Below are 20,371 nucleotides of genomic sequence, written 5' to 3' on the forward strand. Positions count from 1 at the left end.
CGACCGGCAGTAGGCAGTCACCTCATCCCCCATCCTAGGCGAGTAGAAATGCTGGGCTAGCCTGGCCTTGGTCTTAGTGATCCCTAGATGTCTGGCCATCGGAATCTCGTGCGCCATCTGCAACAACTCCGCCCTGAACGGATAGGGTACCACTAACTGTCAGTACGTGGACCACACCTCCGGTGAACCTCGCTGGTCCGTTACCTGGTACAGCCGTCCTTGGTCCCAGACCACCCGCTCGAGGTCTGAGTACAAGGGAGGCTGTGCCGCCTGATCCTTAAGAGCTTTCAGGCTGTCGTCAGTCTCTAATGCCGCCTGAATCCCCTGACTGGACGTGGCCAGAATTGATGAAACTACCACGTCTTCTGTCAGTTCCATGGGACCTGTCTCTTGGCCTCCGTCTGACCCGGCAGCCACTTGATCGGAAGGGTAGAAGGTGTCAGACTCCCAAAGGGCCCCTGGGGCCTGAGTGCCACCATTGCGCGTGACAGTGGCCATCGCCGCTGTGACCACGGATAGCGCCCTCTTCTCCTCTGCTTCTGACCAAGTCGCCGGTCTAAACGGACTACCCTGGCCGCTGACATCCCGGGTGTGGAGGAACCCTGCCATGCGGCCTTACCTGGGAGCCCTTCCTCTCCTGGGACTGCCCCGCCCTCCATGGTATGCTCCCCCTCCTCAGCTGTTTGCCCCCTGTCTGTACCCTCTGTGACAACCTCACAGGACAAACTGTTCCAGCATGCCGGCTGGCCACACTCTAAGGCCTAATCACAGCTGACTTGATTGATCTCCTCCCTCCTGAAGGGAGAGGGACACACTACATCACCCACCCCCACATCCCCATCAGTAGGCATGTTAAAAACATTGGCATCAATAGGGGTGGACATGACGTTGTCTGGAGAGTCAGGCCTTGGAGGTTCAGTGGCCACACAGTGGGACACTAAACACCCCAAGTCTTTCCCAAGCAAAACACTGGCGGGAATATTCGCAGTTATCCCCACCTCCTGCACTCCAATCCTGGAGATGGCAAGAGTTTTCCCAGGTATCAAATCCTGGGGTGACACCAGTTGAGGCCGCACAAGAGTCATCTCATCGCCGGTGTCTCGCAGTCCCATGGCCCTGGCGTGGCCTATGGTGATGGTCTGAAGGTTGTCAAGGGACCTCCCACCACCCCCACTCACACACAAAAGAGTGGACGGTTTCTGGGAAGGGGCCGGGCCCTTCTGGCACTGGGGACACATGGCTTGGACAGGAAAGCATGGGTAGGTGCCCCCTTGGGCCTGGGGGCAGGGACAGCAGGCACCGCGTTCGTCTTACTCCCTTTCCAGCCGGCAAGTTTCTTGGCCTCTGGAGTCCTGCTGTTGGAGTACTCGTAGGCAAGTGTCGCGGTTGCAGAGGCCCCCTTTGGCTTCCGGTCACGGAGGTACTGTTGGAGGTCCTCCGGGCAGTTCCACATCTCCTTGGTTCTGCCCCTGGTGCCACTGGCCATCCTTGCACTCTATGGTCACCGATACCGAACTGCAACCTGATGCACCCACACACCTTACAGTATTTGCACTCAGACTGTCTAGTGCTGAGCTGATCTTAAGACCCCAGCAGCAAAAGCTACTACTGGCAGTCCTTAGTGTCTGTGAGTATGCTTTCCACACTGACACACACTATTATCTCGATCCCACACCGCTTGCCACCAATGTGAAGAAATGGCAGCAGAGAGACCCCGCAGAATCCTAACTCTGCCACCACTTGTGATGGATCCACACCCCGCCACGCGCCTGACGTCACTATTACGTCAGACAGATCACATGATATGGATCTGCCCTTTGCACCAACGTGACGTTCCGCACCTCCTCGAGGACGCGTAAGGTCAGATTGTTACAGTTCTACACAGACACCCCCCGCCCACACAGGTACAGGAAGGCACCAGGGAGTGAGAAGAGTAGTTGGCCAACTCAGTCACTGATGTGTCGCCACACTCGCTCACACCCCTGACAGGCTGAGAGGCCCCTTCACTAGCTTCAGTGAAGCAGAACCTTGTCGGCCTGGTAGAGCTGCCTCAAGTTTCTATTAGATATAAGCCCCTCGGTCCTTTAACTGGAGTTATATTGGGCCAGAAACCAGCCCAATTAGCATGAGGATAAAGTCGAACAATGGACGTGTGGGTTCGTGGATCGAGATAAAAGAGCAGCCCAAGGTTAAATTATATATTTAATAGCCGTAAGGGCACACTAGACATTACACGATATACATAAAGGTTATACATACATAATGGTCAGAGATGCAAACACAGTAGTAGTGGTACAAAACATATAAAGCAGTTATTAAGAGTCATTTAGCAGTCAGATGAAAGGCCTGGCTTATGGGGGAGGGTCTGCCACATGGGAGGCTTGTGGGGCCCTTTCTCTTTGTTGCAGGACTTCGCCCACACGCCAAGGACAAAGACACTGGGCTCTAGCTGCAGGGGCTCTTAACCTCTCCGGGTCATTCCCACTCCTACCTTCTAGTCTCTCTTAGCTAAAAACTCCCAAAAACTAAAATGGGCTATACCTCCTTAATGGACTGTACTAGGGAGCCGGTTCTGGTGTCATCGGATCCAGCGGGGCCACTGCTATGTGTGGATACCAAGCACCGGGGCCTTAGGGGCTCCTGCAAGGCTGTGCCGTGTATCTCCCTTTCCCTACGCGCTGGACTGTGCTGAAAGCGAGGGTGACATTCCCCATTCTCTTGGGTTTCCAGAAATCTATTTGGTGTGTGACTGGGATGTATCGTATTCCCATAACTCGGTGACATAAAGGACCGCATGGCTTGGGGTCCTCAGGGGGTCGTCCTGTGCAGCTCACAGCTGCTGTGAGGTATGTCACTCCCTGCCTCTTGGCCCCCTCCCTTGAAGGAGTGTCGAATTACACTGTACATTGAAGATCTCTATAATCCCCCGCCAAAGAGGGCACAATGATTGACATGGCATTATCTTGAATATTCTTCACAATGTCCATCATGAAGTATTACTTTCCTGTTTCATATACAGACGGGCAAAAATATCTTCAGCTTACTGCAGTGTGTGCCCACCCAGCTTCTGAGGAACTACAGTTGGTATGGAAAGTATTCAGACCCCTTTAAATATTTCACTCTTTGTTTCATTGCAGCCATTTGGTAAATTCTAAAAAGTTCATTTTTTTTCTCATTAATATACACTCTGCATCCCATCTTGATTGAAAAAAAACAGAAATGTAGAAATTTTTGCAAATTTATTAAAAAAGAAAAACTGAAATATCACATGGTCATAAGTATTAAGACCCTTTGCTCTTTGCTATTGAGTAGAAGCACCCTTTTGAGCTAGTACAGCCATGAGTCTTCTTGGGAATGATGCAACAAGTTTTTCACACCTGGATTTGGGGATCCTCTGCCATTCTTCCTTGCAGATCCTCTCCAGTTCCGTCAGGTTGGATGGTGAACGTTGGTGGACAGCCATTTTCAGGTCTCTCCAGAGATGCTCAATTGAGTTTAGGTCAGGACTCTGGCTGGGCTAGTCAAGAATGGTCACAGAATTGTTCTGAAGCCACTCCTTTGTGATTTTAGCTGTGTGCTTAGGGTCATTGTCTTGTTGGAAGGTAAGCCTTTGGCCAAGTCTGAGGTCCAGAGCACTCTGGAAGAGGTTTTCATCCAGGATATCTCTGTACTTGGCCGCATTCATGTTTCCTTCAATTGCAACCAGTCGTCCTGTCCCTGCAGTTGAAAAACACCCCCATAGCATGATGCTGCCACCACCATGTTTCATTGTTGGGATTGTATTGGGCAGGTGATGAGCAGTTCCTGGTTTTCTCCCCACATACTGCTTAGAATTATCACCCAAAATTTCTATCTTCTTCTCATCAGACAAGAGAATCTTATTTCTCATAGTCTGGGAGTCCTTCATGTGTTTGTTCAAAAACTCTATGTGGGCTTTCATATGTCTTGCACTGAGGAGAGGCTTCCGTCGGGCCACTCTGCCATAAAGGCCCGACTGGTGGAGGGCTGCAGTGAAAGTTGACTTTGTGGAACTTTCTCCCATCTCCCTACTGCATCTCTGGAGCTCAGACACAGTGATCTTGGGGTTCTTCTTTACCTCTCTCACCAAGGCTCTTCTCCCACGATTGCTCAGTTTGGCTGGACGGCCAGGTCTAGGAAGACTTCTGGTGGTCCCAAACTTCTTACATTTAAGGATTATGGAGGCCACTGAGCTCTTAGGAACCTTGAGTAATGCAGAAATTGTTTTGTAACCTTGGCCAGATCCGTGCCTTGCCACAATTCTGTCTCTGAGCACTTTGAGCAGTTCCTTTTAGCTCATGATTCTCATTTGGTCTGACATGCACTGTGAGCTGTGAGGTCTTATAAAGACAGGTGTGTGCCTTTCCAAATCAAGTCCTATCAGTTTAATTAAACACAGCTGTATTCCAATGAAGGAGTAGAACCATCTCAAGGAGGATCACAAGGAAATGGAGAGCATGTGACTTAAATATGAGTGTCTGAGCAAAGGGTCTGAATACTTATGACCATGTGATATTTCAGTTTTTCTTTTTTAATAAATTTGCAAACATTTGTTTTTTTTCAGTCAAGATGGGGTGCAGAGTGTACTTTTAATGAGAAAAAAAATGAACTTTTTAGAATTTACCAAATGGCTGCAATGAAACAAAGAGTGAAAAATTTAAAGGGGTCTGAATACTTTCCGTACCCACTGTACATATTCCAGTAAGTCAATATGTGGCACCTCAGGGGTCTGGTTCCCACAGTGATAGCAATATTACGTCTGTGAGCAGGTGGGAGGTTTCCTGGTCAGACATCCTATGCATGCCACACCTCCTGCCCAGTCCTGGGAGGGGAAGAACTTCCCCTATATAAAGCTGGGGCTGAGGCAGGGTTAGTGAGTAGAGTGAGAGAACACAGACAGAGACACAGTCTGGTCTGTAGTGGAGCAGCTATAGGGAAAGAAAGATCAGGAGCTCTGTGGGAGCTGTACTAAAAGAGGTCAGGGGCTGGAAGCTGTAGAGCTCGCCCTGATTGAAGAGTTCTTACCAGACCCGGAGTCCGAGGCTGTGGGGACTAATCCTTACCCAGCAGCAGAAACCGCCCGGCAGGGGATTTCAGGTCCTCTGGCCAAGAAACCCGAAGGCACGGTCACACGCAAGGGACCAGCACCGCGACGTGGAGCGGAAGCTACCAAAAGGCCCCGAGTCACCGGCCATACGAGTGAGCACCACACGGTACACTCAGGGACGTGGGCTACTTTTATCAGCCTCTAGCAAGGTAGCCAGAAGAGTACGATTAGTTGGGGAGGCCTACAACTCCGCCTGGCCAGGGGAGATCCCATCAGCTCACGGACTGACCAGGCCCCGATCGCTAGCCAGTACTCCGGGAGGGTCTACTTTGTCACCAGTAAAGACCCAGAACTACACCGCACCGTCTCTGAGTGGTTCCTGCTACCCCCTTCAAACACGTCGGTTGCCCTGAGGCCATACCCCTCCCGTTGAGGGTTCTACCAGCTACGCTGCACGACCTTACCACCGGCCTCAGCGGTCTGCCCGGCAGCGGCGGCTTCATAGCCGCATTCAACGGGTGGCGTAGTCGAACACCGTACCATCTTCTGCTAAAAACTGCCACTCAGCTTGACTCCCTGGGCACGGACCGGGTCACCGCCACGAGACTACTACCCCTATCAGATCCGGCTCCGGGTAGGCTCCCGCGTGCGCAACGCTGCGCGACTCAGGCCCAGGGGCGCGTCAACTTTGTTCCCCCCTAGTGAAATTTAGTACTCCGGGACTAAACATATTTTTGTAAAACATAACAAGTAAAAACAGAAACAGTACAATAAAGAAAAACACATTAGGATGGTCACGGCATGTCCGCAACCGGGTGCAGTCTTTGAAGAAAATAAAGGTGTCCATTTCACCAAGAGACAGGGAGCCGTAACCAGGTAGGGGTCTGTCCTACCCCGAGTCCTTAACAGTCTTTAGTCCATTCCTGGTTACGCTCCAACATATGTACAAAGGATTCCGGATAATCCCTAAACGACACCTATAGCATAACTAAAAATACACAATTATTTACAGGTAACAGAAAACAGGTAAATACAAATAAACAGTCTAAACACTTAGATCCTCCAACGTACGGGTAACTGGCCTCTAGTGGCTCTAGTGGACCTACGGAGCTGACTGACGGGTCCTGAGCTACCAGGTGTAGGAGCTGTCAAAGGTAAACTGGGCAGCTGTCTACGGGCTCTTTGGCTCACTAGGGGTACGGCAGGCTCACTATAAGCAGAGGGTTGATCCTCCTGGTCTGCTTGTGTGGGGTCTTCTGCCTCCTGGACCGGCTGCTCTTCCAGCTCTACCTGTTTCTCCGTAGGTACTTGAGATGCTGGTTGGAGGAAGGTGAGGACGGGTACCACAACTGCGCCATTGACTTGAGTCCAAGACCGAGGGAAGTCTCCGAGCACAGTACTAACCATATCTTCCCTTTCCTCTGCGGGTCGAGGGTCTTCTTGTTCTTCTTCAGGGCTTCGTAGCTGTTCGGGACACTTCTTCAGGTGATCTCGGGATACAATGGCTGTGGTTTCTCCTCCATCCTTACTGATTATGCAGACTTTCGGGTTCTCATGGCTTGAGGGCAGTACGGTGTACGGGTCCTTCTCCCACTGGTCGTCCAACTTGTGGAGGCGTCTCTTCCTCTTCAAGACCTGCTCTCCAGGTACCAGGGGAACAGCGGGAGCATACTGGTTGTAAGTCTTCTCCTGTCTTTCTCTAGCTTGACAGAGACTTCGCTCCACGCTCTCCTGTACTTTCCGGTACTGCTGCTGCCTTTCTGTGTCCCAGTCTGCTTCTGGTGAAGTGTCCTCGGGTGTCAGGACTCCCATCTCCAGATCAACAGGAAGCTTACCAGGTCTTGCTCTCATTAGGTAAGCCGGGGTACAGTTGGTAGAACCTACCGGGATGTGGTTGTATAGGTCCACCAGATCAGGCAGTTTCTCAGGCCACAGACTGCGTTCCTCCAGGGGCAATGTTTTCAGAAGATCTATCACCACCTGGTTCATTTTCTCGCAGAGCCCATTGGTTTGCGGATGATAGGGTGTTGTTCTTATCTTCCGGCAGCCATACAGAGTACAGAACTCCTGGAAGACTTCCGCTTCAAAGGCAGGTCCCTGGTCCGTCAGCACCTGCTCCGGGTATCCGTGTGGACGGCAGAAGTGCTGCTGGAAGGCTCTAGCTGCTGTTTGAGCCGTTAAGTCCTTGACCGGGACCACCACCAGGAACCGGGAGTAATGATCTACGATTGTGAGGGCGTAGACATACCCAGATCTGCTTGGAGCCAGTTTCACATGGTCCAGGGCTACCAGTTCCAGTGGCTGTCTGGTGATGATGGGCTGCAAGGGAGTCTTCTGGCTGGCACGGTCCTTCCTTCTTAGGTGGCACGGTCCACAGTCTCTGCACCACCTCTCGATGGTTCCCCTCATGCCTACCCAGTGGAACCGCCCGCGCAGCAGGAACTCCAGCTTCTTCCATCCGAAGTGCCCAGCTCCGTCGTGGTATGCCTCCAGCACCATAGCCGCGTCTCTTCTTGGCACCACTACTTGCCAGATCAGTTCATGCGTCCGGGAGTTAACCATTCTGCAGCACAACTTCCCCTTGTAAAGGAACAGTCGACTCTTCTCAATCCACAGTTGCTTGGCCTCCTCCGGAGCGTCTGGGTCAAGGCGGGCATCTGGCTGAGTCAGCATCTCCTTCACCAGTCGGACGGCGGGGTCACTGTCTTGCGTTTCCGCCCAGTTGTAATGAGGTAAGGGGTTGAACGTAGCGGATTGCTTACTCCTTACCCGGTGGGAATACTGGATAGTCCCATGCCGGTGGAACGCGGGAAGTTCAACCTCTTCCAGTTCCTCTGGATCTTCCCCCATGTCCGGTAGGTTTGGCATTCTGGACAAGGCATCCGCGTTGGTATTGGAGCGTCCTGCCCGGTATTTGATTGTGAACTCAAAGTTGGACAGGCGGGCCATCCATCTCTGCTCCAGGGCACCGAGTCTTGCCGTATCCAGGTGTGTCAACGGGTTGTTATCCGTGTACACGGTGAACCGGGAAGAGGCGAGGTAGTGCTTAAAGCGTTCGGTGACTGCCCACACCACTGCCAGGAACTCTAGCTTGAATGAGCTGTAATTCACAGGGTTTCTTTCGGTGGGTCGCAGTTTTCGGCTGGCGTAAGCAATTACCCGTTCCTTCCCCTGCTGGATCTGGGACAGTACGGCTCCTAGCCCGATGTTACTTGCGTCGGTGTAGAGGATAAAGGGCTGGCTGTAATCAGGGTACGCTAGGATTTCATCCCCCGTGAGGGCCATCTTCAGCTGGCGGAAGGACTCTTCTTCCAGCTTCTCCCATCTGAAGGGTGGCTTCTGGTTCTTGGCCTTCCTGGACTGGCCTATCAGGAGGTCCTGCATAGGAGCTGCCTTTTTGGTGAAACCGGGAATGAATCTTCGGTAGTAGCCTACCAACCCGAGGAACTGCCGCACTTCCTTTACGCTGGAGGGGCTTGGCCATTCCTTAATTGCGGTGATCTTATCAGGGTCGGGAGCCACTCCGTCAGCACTCACCACGTGTCCTTTGGTTTCAGGAGGTGACACTTGGAGGGTTTCACCTTTAGGCCGTAGTTTGCCAGGGCTTCGAACACTTCTGCCAGGTGTTTCAGATGGTCCTCGTAGGTCTTGGAGTAGACGATGACATCGTCCAGGTATAACAGGACCGTCTCGAAGTTTCGGTGTCCCAGACAGCATTCCATCAACCGTTGGAAGGTTCCTGGTGCGTTGCAGAGTCCGAACGGCATGCAGGTAAACTCGCTAAGTCCCATCGGGGTGGTGAATGCGGCCTTCTCCCGGTCCGCCTCTGCTACAGGAACCTGCCAGTACCCGCTAGTGAGATCCAAAGTAGAGAAGAAGTTAGCAGATTTTAAAGCAGCCAAAGACTCCTCTATCCTTGGTAAGGGGTACGCATCTTTGTGTGTGATACGGTTGATTTTCCGGTAATCTACACACATTCTCATGGTGTTGTCTTTCTTTTTAACCAAGACTAGTGGAGCTGCCCAGGGGCTACAGCTATCCCTGATTACCCCAGCCTCCTTCATGTCTCTAAGCATCCCCTTGGCGTGTTGGTAGTGTGCAGGGGGTACGGGTCGGTATCTCTCCTTTATGGGAGGATGGTCTCCCGTGGGGATGTGGTGTTCTACCCCCTTTACTCGCCCGAAGTCTAACGGGTGTTTACTAAACACTCTCTCGTACTCTTGAACCACCCGATAGACTCCCTGTTTCTGGTGTGAGGGAGTGGAGTCAGTACCCAAATGTAGTTGCTGACACCAGTCCTCTATTGTTTTCTTAGAGCCGTTACCTTCCTCTGGTTGAGATGGAGGCAAAGGTTCCACGGCCTGTACAGAATTCTGGTTTATGGTGAACAATTTAGCTAGCGTGGCATACCGGGGCAGATGTACTTCTCTCTTCCCGATGTTTATTATGCGAACGGGCACCCTCCCATGGCGTACATCAACCACCCCCCGTGCTGTCAAAATGGTGGGCCTACTGTCTGAGTAGACGGGTTCTACCATTGCTTGGTAGTCTCTACCTCTTAGACCAATAGCTGCCCGGCACCAAATCATCATTTCACTTTTTGGGGGCATGGCAATAGGGAAAGGGTCACACATTCTCACGCTTCCAATCTCACCACCGGAGAGTTCCACCTGTTGCCGTCGCATCAGTGCCCGGATCTCTTTCTGGAGCACTCGCTGCTGGCCGGAGCTGGCGTTCTTGGCAACCTGCTGTAAAATGAAAATCACCTCTGCAAGACAATTTTCAATCACATTAGTTCCTAGCGTTATCTTTGGGTGACTCTCGCGCTTGTCAATGTCTACAATGATCAGTCCCTGTGCTGCCAGTTCGACTCTACCGATTTTAATGGTCATCTCTTTGAATCCGATCTGTGGCACGGGTTGACCATTGCTGGCGATGATACTCAAGTCGTCGTCAGGGTAGCGGGTTATATCCGAGTCATTCCAGTACTGCTTGAAGAGCACGTACGGGATGGTGGTGACCTGTGACCCGGTGTCAAGTAGGGCACTCATAGGAATGCCATCCAGTACCACAGGCAAGACTGGACGTCCTCCCACATATTTGTCACGCCAGTTCGATGGGCCTGGTGATCTTATTCCTAGGGGTCGGCCTTCTACCCCAGGTTGTGCCAGTTTAAAGGACAGTACCTTGCCATATGTCCGGGTTGATTGCAGCGGCGGCAGATGGGTTGTCCGTCCTCGTTGTATCGGTCGCTGGGTCTTCCTCTGGCCGGTGGGGTCCTCCTTGGTCGACGCCACGGGATGTCCTCCGGTCCGGATGCCAGCTGGATCTTCCCTGGAGCAGAAACCTGTAACGACTGCACAGTTCGGGTTAGCGCGGCAACGCTTTTAGCTAGCTCCTGGACCTGATGGTGCAGGTCTGGAGCCGGGTCATTGTTCAAAGCCTGCGCATCAGCCCCCACAGGCCCTGCCGACAAGGGCGCCGCCTCCTGGTGGTAAGCGGTAGTAGGGCGCCTGTGGGTCACAACGCCACCCGGTGCCGGTTCTCGGAGCACCCGGATGGCTCTGTCCTTGAACTGTGTAAAGTCCAGATGAGGATCCTGTAAGGCCATTGCCCGCAACTGGGTTCGGTGGGCATTGCAATATAGTCCCTCTATAAATTGTTCGGTCAACAGCCTGTCCTCGTTTCCCACGCCGTCAGGGTCGGTCTGCTTAATGGCTCTCAGGGCCTCTTGTAGGTTTAAAGCATAGTCTCTTATACTCTCATGTGCTCGCTGTTTGCACCCGTAGAATCTAAGCTTAATCTCGGCTGAGGTGCGGGTATCAAAGGTGTCCTTCAGCCGGGTTAATATCCCTGCGACAGTCCTCCTCCCAGGTGGCCAGGACTTTACCTCCCTTTGGGCTGCCCCGGTTAGTTGGGCCACCAGGATGCTCACTTTTTGCTCTTCTGTGAGGGGGTACACCTGGAAGAGGCTATCCAGCTTTTCTCTAAAGTCATTCAGGGTATGTGACTCCCCTGAGTACTGGGGTAGCCAGGCTGCCCCCGGGATATAGGGCATAGTGAAAGGCATGACCGCAGCAGTGGTGGCGCTGGCGGTGGCTGCGGCAGTGAAGCTCTCCTCCGTATCCGACATCTTCCTCCCCCCTAGTGGACCGTGGCCTACCTTGCGATGATCCTCTTCCATAGGCCGCGGCTCCGCAGTGGATCGTCAGGGTCGAGGACCTTCCGTCGCGCTCCTATGACGTCGGCGTCTGCTGGGCTCCTTCCAGGACCTTACGCAACGTCCGGACGTGAGGCGGGGCTTCAGTTCTCGCGGGCTTTTCGGAGTCCACGCCCCTCTTCTTCCCGCGCGGCGTCTTCAAGATGGCGCCCAACGGCGGGAAAACTCCACGGATGGCGGGAAGAAGGCAGAAGATGGCGTCCAACGGCGGGAAAACTCCACGGATGGCGGGAAGAAGGTAGAAGATGGCGTCGGATGGCGGGAATCTTCACCACAGGTAAGTTGAAAAGTCTCTTTTTCAGGCACGCAGTACCCGGTGGTTGCGGGCACGAAATCCTGCCGACTACGCCAAAGTTGACGCGCCCCTGGGCCTAAGTCGCGCAGCGTTGCGCACGCGGGAGCCTACCCGGAGCCGGATCTGATAGGGGTAGTAGTCTCGTGGCGGTGACCCGGTCCGTGCACAGGGAGTCAAGCTGAGTGGCAGTTTTTAGCAGAAGATGGTACGGTGTTCGACTACGCCACCCGTTGAATGCGGCCATGAAGCCGCCGCTGCCGGGCAGACCGCTGAGGCCGGTGGTAAGGTCGTGCAGCGTAGCTGGTAGAACCCCCAACGGGAGGGGTATGGCCTCAGGGCAACCGACGTGTTTGAAGGGGGTAGCAGGAACCACTCAGAGACGGTGCGGTGTAGTTCTGGGTCTTTACTGGTGACAAAGTAGACCCTCCCGGAGTACTGGCTAGCGATCGGGGCCTGGTCAGTCCGTGAGCTGATGGGATCTCCCCTGGCCAGGCGGAGTTGTAGGCCTCCCCAACTAATCGTACTCTTCTGGCTACCTTGCTAGAGGCTGATAAAAGTAGCCCACGTCCCTGAGTGTACCGTGTGGTGCTCACCCGTATGGCCGGTGACTCGGGGCCTTTTGGTAGCTTCCGCTCCACGTCGCGGTGCTGGTCCCTTGCGTGTGACCGTGCCTTCGGGTTTCTTGGCCAGAGGACCTGAAATCCCCTGCCGGGCGGGTTTCTGCTGCTGGGTAAGGATTAGTCCCCACAGCCTCGGACTCCGGGTCCGGTAAGAACTCTTCAATCAGGGCGAGCTCTACAGCTTCCAGCCCCTGACCTCTTTTAGTACAGCTCCCACAGAGCTCCTGATCTTTCTTTCCCTATAGCTGCTCCACTACAGACCAGACTGTGTCTCTGTCTGTGTTCTCTCACTCTACTCACTAACCCTGCCTCAGCCCCAGCTTTATATAGGGGAAGTTCTTCCCCTCCCAGGACTGGGCAGGAGGTGTGGCATGCATAGGATGTCTGACCAGGAAACCTCCCACCTGCTCACAGACGTAATATTGCTATCACTGTGGGAACCAGACCCCTGGGGTGCCACAAATACACCTGCTCCTCTGCTATCCAACCACTTTATTATGCTCCAGGCTGATTGTTTAAGTAACGAACGCCTAGAAAGGATGCTCCAGTCAGTAAAAGAACTGATCATGTTGGCCCAGCAGGTAGCATTTCTGCCTTACAGTAATATGCTTGCAGTTTATTTCCTGATTGGGCACCATTTGCATAGACTGTAATCACTCTCAAAACCTAAGTTCATAGATGTAATATAACTGCAAAGTTGTTCCCCAGATCCCAGCAATGATCCACCAGTAACCACTGAACTTTATAATTTCCAGCCATCCCATCATTGTATCACCTGAAGAACATTTTCACCTTGTACATTAATGGAAGGTATTATGGTTCAGAGAGGTGGCAATTGTTTATGACAGAAGCCCTCAACCTTTTGAAGGTCACCCAAAAAAATAAGAACTGGCATGTTAAAGATATGGCCTAGCAGTATGTTTTTTTCCTGGTGTTAACTGCCATGGATATGGCTTTGACCATAGCATCAAGATCTGATAATGCAGTGACAACCCTGTGTGCAGCTACTGGGGAGCCACATTCCCAGTGCCCTAGAGCCAATGGTTGGGAAACACTGCATTAGGGTGGGTTAAAGGAAATATGTGTTTTAGATTAGGTGAAAAATAGGAATCATTAAGTTCAGAAATAAGACATTGTCTTCTAAAATCAATAGAATAAATAGAAATAAGGGCAGCACAGTGGCTCAGTGGTTAGCACTGCAGCACTAGGGTCCTGGGTTGAAATCCCACCAAGGAAAACATCTGCAAGGAGTTTGTATGTTCTTCCTGTGTTTGTGTGGGTTTCCTCCGGGTTCTCCAGTTTCCTCCCACACTCCACAGATGTACTGATAGGGAATATTGATTGTGAGCCCGAAGAGAGACAGCAATGACGATGTATGTAAAACACTGCGGAATATGATGGCGCTATATAAGAAATGCATAATAAATGAATAATAATAGAAATAGTAAGTTGGATGCTATGTGCAAAGCTTTGTGCATGGATGTGAAGCCCCTATGACCTTATACCACATCATACATAGTTGTTTCATGTACTACTGCGTGGTGCTCTGTGCATTTCCACATTAGATGGTTATATCTTTTCTAAAAGAGGGTCCAATTCTGCATGCTACAATTTTTTGTAGGCTTCATATCGAATCAGAAAAAGACCTCAGTATGTATCTGTATAAAGTATGCGGAGGTAGAGTGAGCCTATATTAGTCTGTGGATACCATAACTCTGGTTAATGGCCCCGATAACTCTGAAAACGCCAAAGTATTTGCAAAGCATGTTGGGGCAGATTTACAATATCTTCAATAGCAGATCCACTGACTATGGCAGGGGTCTCAAACTCGGCTGGGTATATGGGCCGCACATGGAAAAAATTTGAATTTGGGGGGCCGCATTCTTTGTTCAATGTGACATTTTTAGTGATACCATTTTTTTTTGTATACACCTTTTGAACATTTTTTCCGTGTTTATTTTTTTATAGCTTGGGTCGTTATGGATGTGGCGATAATAAACGTGCACTTTTTTGTGTTTACTTTAGTTTACATATAAAACAGCATTTTTAGTGCCCAATATTTTTTCATGCTTTATTTTTATTTTTTTGATTTTTACAATTTTGTTTCCCCCAATTGGCCACATTCAGTAATATTGTCTTACAATTAGCATCATATAGTAATAATGGCAAACATCTTGTAGTAATGTTCCCCATCCAAGTCCCCATCTTGTACTAATGTGCCCCATCCAGGTCCCCATCCTGTGGCTATGTGCCCCATCCAGGTCTCCATCTTGTGGCTATGTGCCCCATCCAGGTCTCCATCTTGTGGCTATGTACCCCATCCAGGTCCCCATCCTGTGGCTATTTGCCCCATCCAGATCCCCATCTTGTGGCTATGTGCCCCACCCAGGTCCCCATCTTGTGGCTATGTACCCCATCCAGGTCCCCATCCTGTGGCTATTTGCCCCATCCAGATCCCCATCTTGTGGCTATGTGCCCCATCCAGGTCCCCATCCTGTGGCAATGTTCCCGATCCAGGTCCCCATCTTGTGGCTATGTGCCCCATCCCGGTCCCCATCTTGTGGCTATGTGCCCCATGCAGGTCCCCATCTTGTGGCTATGTGCCCCATCCCGGTCCCCATCTTGTGGCTATGTGCCCCATCCCGGTCCCCATCTTGTGGCTATGTGCCCCATCCCAGTCCCCCTCTTGTGGCTATGTGCCCCATCCCGGTCCCCATCTTGTGGCTATGTGCCCCCTGTTCTTCACACACATAAAATAGAAAAAAAAAGATGATTCTCACCTGTCCTCCGTTCCCTCGGCGGCCTTCCTGCAGATGTGGCCCGCAGGCACCACAGAGTCAGACCCCTTGACGATCCCGACCTGGTCCAGGAGGAGCCGCCGACAGCAGCGCTGCATTGCCGCACAGAGACTGTCTCCCAGCACTGCATTTCCAATGCCAGCCGCTGGCCAATCAGAGGCCAGCAGCTGATATCTGCGTATGGCAATGACGTCATACTCGCTGCGCCGACACGCAGATATCAGCTGCTGGCCTCTGATTGGCCAGCGGCTGGCATTGGAAATGCAGTGCTGGGAAACAGTCTCTGTGCGGCAATGCAGCGCTGCTGTCGGCGGCTCCTCCTGGACCTGGTCGGGATCATCAAGGGGTCTGTGCCTGCGGGTCGCATAAAGCAACCTCAGGGGCCGCATGCGGCCCGCGGGCCGCGTGTTTGAGACCCCTGGACTATGGTATGCACATCCAATATACTGAGTGACTGCAGTGGGTCAGCATATATCAGGAACAGTGCAACCATACAGATAGCTGCACAGTGCTCTCTATCCTCTCCCTGCACTTATCTCTGTGATCAGTGCAGGGAGATAACAGTGCAAATTGCTTCTTTACAAAGAAAGAGGACTAGAACTCTAGTGCCACCTATTGGAAGTAGCAATCCTAAATGTCAATGTAGGATAAAAGCCAAAACAAGCCACACTTTTATCCTATGTCATATGTCAAAGCTCGGTAAAGGATCGATAATGACTTTTATGATTTCTACTTCCAATAGGTGGCTCTAGGAAGTCCTCTTCCTCTCTATTTATTTTCCCAGAGGAGCATTGCATCTTCTATAAGTCTCATAACTCTGTCATATCAGGCACAGGGCCGTAACTACAACCAGGGCAGCCGGGGCACAACCACGGGGCCCCAACCACCCAAGGGGCCCCAAACTGATGGTAAAAAATTGTATTTTAATACTTTAATTTCTCATAAAATACCCAGCTCCTATATTCCTGTCAGACAATGTCACCCGGAGGACAGGAGAGACTATCATTTCAATAATTTCCAGGAGCTCTGCCAGCTGTCAATTAATGGAAACCTGCACTGGCCTGGAGAGTCTCATAGCACAAGATCTGTAACAATATGTTAGTCTGGAGATCACAGTGCACACTGACTGTAACAAACTCTCAGCATCATTGAGAGGAGACAGTCTCAGCAGACACAAATATCTCTGTGACAAACTGTGAGAAGCCCTGCTATTTAATAAACATATACAGTTATTTGAAAATTGTGCAATATTTGGAATTATTCACCTTATTAATTTTCCAAACATATTCACTGAATATTTAACTTCTAAAACTTGCATCATAAACAACAAAATCTATTAGAGGTCTTGCGGAACGTGGTGAAGCCTGTGTGTTGTATACAACCATGCGTAACAGGCTTCACCACGTTCCGCACAACCTCTAGTGATTGAAATGTTGAGGGGCCCCAGTATGAAGTTTTGCCCCGGGGCCCCGAAGTTTATAGTTACGGCACTGATCAGGCACGTCACTGTCCACAAGGAGACACATTATACCTTAGATCGCAGAGAGATAACAGAAAGCTGCACTCTGAGGTCAGCAATAAGTTACAAGTAGGAGCCTGCAGGGGTGTATAACCCACTGGTGCCCTGTAACAACCATTAAAGGAAACCTGTCTGCAGGAATTTCCATGTTAAACTAAATGTATGGGCAGAATGGCGCTGTTATACTGATTTAATACATACCTTTAGTGTAAAAATCTGCAGCCTGGTTTTCATTAACTCATCATGATAAATTTTGGTTTCCTTGATGCTTCGTGGCTAGACTTGTGTGTGGGACTGTAGGGTTGGTCTTCAGCTCAGATGGCTCAGCCACGGCCCTTCCGCTGCCTCTGTTGTATTCATTATCACTGTAATTAAAATTTTGGGTTGGCGCCGTCCTAGCTATGGGTGGCGCTCTCGTAGATTCAGCTGGTGGTGGTCTTCATTAAAATGGCGCCGGCTCATGCTCAGATCGACTACAGGCGGTGTTCAGGAAAATGGCGCCGGGAGGTGGCGCAAGCGCAGAATGAGATCTTGGCTCGTAATGTTCCTGAAGACTGCTGAAGGTCGATCTGCGTATACGCCGGCGCCATTTTCATGAAGACCGCCACCAGCTGAATCTAGGAGAGTGACGGCAACAGCTAGGACAGCGCCAACCCAAAATTTATATTACAACTATAATGAATACAACAGAGGCAGCGAAAGGGCTGTGGCTGTGCCCTCTAAGCCGAAGATCCGACCCACAGTCCCACCCCGAAGCACGAAGCACTGAAGAAATAGAAATTTATCATGATGAGTTAATGTGGTTTTCATTAACCAGGCTGCTGATTTTTGCACTAAAGATATGTATTAAATCAGTATAACAGCGCCATACTGCCCATACCTTTAGTTTAACATGAACATTCCTGCTGACAGGTTTCCTTTAACCCTTTCACTGCCCTGCACTAGGTATCCTAAAATAATCATTTGAGTACTCTAGACCATCAGGATTCTTAAATTGATCTCTTCACTGGCATAGACCAACAGTGAATCTTACAATAATCCCTTCACTATTCTATAACAATAGGAACAAGGGAATTACCCTGACGATGCACGGTCCTGTATACCTGGCTGCTTTATAGCTATATATTAGGGTGTTGTATGATAATATTTCTTTAATACAGTTCTGCATTATCCAACTTAAAGGAAACTAACTACAAAGGCTTAGAGGAGACATTACTCCTGCTCCTAGAATCACTAGGGGACATCAATTTTTTTGTCCCCTAGTTATGTTGTTGTTTTTTTTGTTTTTTTTTTACTTTTTAGAGATCAAACGTTTAGTCATCTTCAGCCTAAAGCCACTTCCCAATCCTTTATTAGCCATGAACCCAAGAATCACTTCTGAAAACTTCAGAATGTGTCCGCTAACATAGAAAAAACTATTACATAACATAAAAATAACCATCACATCTATTATATCTATCTATTTAGAGGAACAATTTTCAGGAAATTAAAGAGCTATTCCAGAAGATTGCAGTTCAAGAGGCACCAGCTATACTTTTTGTGTTGTATAGGCTGAATATTCATTTTATTTTGTAATTATATGTTATAAATTCACACTTTTCTTTCCCTCCTATAATTTCCTGTACTGGATAGCTCATCCAAAGCTCATTTATTCATGAATATAATACTAGAATTGCAGTGGATTGTGCCACATGTGTTTACAATGTGAGCATTGTAGATGTAGTATATTTGCCATTCTGGGTCTGTTAAAGCCCAACTGTAAAAATGCCGCACGAAACAGTAAATGGCTTCACACTAGATCGTTTGTCAGAAAAAAATCTATTAATTCCACATAACTAACATGTTGACTTATCATTAGCAATGTAATGTGAAAAATAGCTAAAAATTTTATTCTGTTATACTGCAGTTTAAATGAATATAAATTCTGTGAGTAAATCAAAAAAGTAATTTTATATAATACAATTTTACAAAAATTTGCTACAACTTTATTCTGTTTATTACAATTTTAGAGCAGCGTCTCTTCCACAGTAAGGGCTCGCTCACACGTGAAAAATCGAATAGCACTCGGACTAATGTTATTCAATGAGGCAGTGCGAAGCTGAGTATTTTTTTAGCAGCTGTATTCGCCATAAGAAAAAGAAATTGCTGCATGCTGCTATTTCACTGTGTAAGAAAAAAATCTAATCCACACGGACCATCAGTATAACATCTGATTTTTATGGATACCTTACAATTCCGTAACATAGGAAAGTGTAAATGATTAATAGCTGCTGAGTTAAAAAACGGATTGTATACGGATGACAAGTGAGAAAAAATCGTCCAACTCTCCTGGATGAGAATGGGACCGATCATTATTCATACGCAAGTGTGAGTGAACCCTAATACAAACTCTGCACACTCTGCTAACCAGTCCTTAAGAGACAAAGAAGTTCTGCAGCAGCTTTAGAGTAAACAGACAATCTAGACCAGTAATTTTTCAGTTCCACTTTACAAAATGGGAAACATATAAGGCATGGTGAAATGTAACCCTACCTTCAGGATGTCGCCTCCCAGGCAGTCTATATTCACAAAGTTATATTCAATGGTAATTAACTCCTCCGGGTCTCCAATGAGGAACAGAGCGCAGTGTAGCTGAGGTTGTTCTGCTTTGAAGGTGAATTGTCCATCTATACTGAGCATATCAATGCATCCTGATGAAAGATGAGAAACTGAATACATTTTTTGTTGATCACATAGCACCAACATACCCTGTAGCGCAGTACAGAGATTGCCAGCTCTTTAAAGTTATTAATTACTGAATGACATGCGTAATTAGAGACTTAATGGAAATGTCTAATACAATGCATGTTTTAATTTCTAACCTTATATTGATTATAATAATTGCGATATATCCCCAAAAAATATTTCAGTACGTTAATAAAGAAATATACCAAATTAATACATTTAAATCTGCATAATATATTTATTTGCTTGTTGTCGAGCTGCAAAGTTATATATGAAATGTAAAAATATAATAAATATAATGAAATATATGTATTATGCCTTCAAAATTATATTCTACTGAAAATGCAATAATCTACAGATACAATGTGTGTGTGTGTGTATATATATAAATATATATACATACAGTGCAATAATACTATATTCAAACTATTATAATAAGCTAAATTATATTACAGGAATATATTCTATCGATGTGACATGTACTTACTGAGAGACCTCCGATACATCTGATCTTGAGATAACTCCCTCTTAATGTCCGTGTTCAGTAGCACCAGGGCATCTTCTTCTCCGTCTCTCACCTGCAAAAATAAAAAATTACATGATTATTAAGTTTTTCACTCACTTTGGGCACTTTAACGTCCTTAGTAGTATTCTAGTTGTCATGAATGAAACACCTGAAGTTCTCCTTTGTCTTGAGGGCTGGAGTCGCCTCACCTGTATGTACCTGCAGTGTCCCCTAAGAGCTGCCAGAGAGATGAGCAGGACATGCCAATGAAGCCTGGACAGTGGAGCCATTCTGTAGACACACGCTTGCTATTTGGCTGTGTGTGTATTTGCTTCAATCCTTTCCTATCTGTGTTGATTCTAGGAGGAGCTTGAGGGGTTTCTTTGACAGACCCCTTTATATAGAAAATTGAAGGGGAAGGAACATTAGTCCTCTGACTGATTGAAACTCAGTAACCATGGGTTACTCTGCCGTACAAAAAAAATGTCTCTGACAAGATGCAAAAACACCAAATCCATAAAAAATCTGAGATTTTATATGGTCTGATCTGGTGGAAAAGTCATGTTAGAAAAGGAAAGAAACTGCCCTTCATTCACTTGGCTGGATCATTCTATTACTGACAGCA

General features: G+C 48.9%; 1 protein-coding gene across 1 annotated transcript in view; it reads right to left on the bottom strand.

Moving 5' to 3' along the window:
• The window catches only part of CRHBP (corticotropin releasing hormone binding protein), a 50,147-nt gene extending 30,034 nt beyond the window's left edge, over positions 1-20,113 (bottom strand). The window contains exons 1-3 of the mRNA XM_073655042.1: positions 19,956-20,113; positions 19,729-19,819; positions 19,050-19,207 (exon numbers count right to left, since the gene is read on the bottom strand). Of these exons, the coding sequence (XP_073511143.1) occupies positions 19,050-19,207; positions 19,729-19,819; positions 19,956-20,036 (330 nt within the window). The 5' untranslated portion in view covers positions 20,037-20,113. The remainder of the gene's footprint in view (positions 1-19,049; positions 19,208-19,728; positions 19,820-19,955) is intronic.
• Positions 20,114-20,371: the final 258 nt, after the last annotated feature.

The sequence above is a fragment of the Phyllobates terribilis genome, unplaced genomic scaffold (assembly GCF_046119375.1).
Source record: "Phyllobates terribilis strain yellow unplaced genomic scaffold, ASM4611937v1 Scaffold_1__5_contigs__length_1240528914, whole genome shotgun sequence".
NCBI lineage: Eukaryota > Metazoa > Chordata > Amphibia > Anura > Dendrobatidae > Phyllobates > Phyllobates terribilis.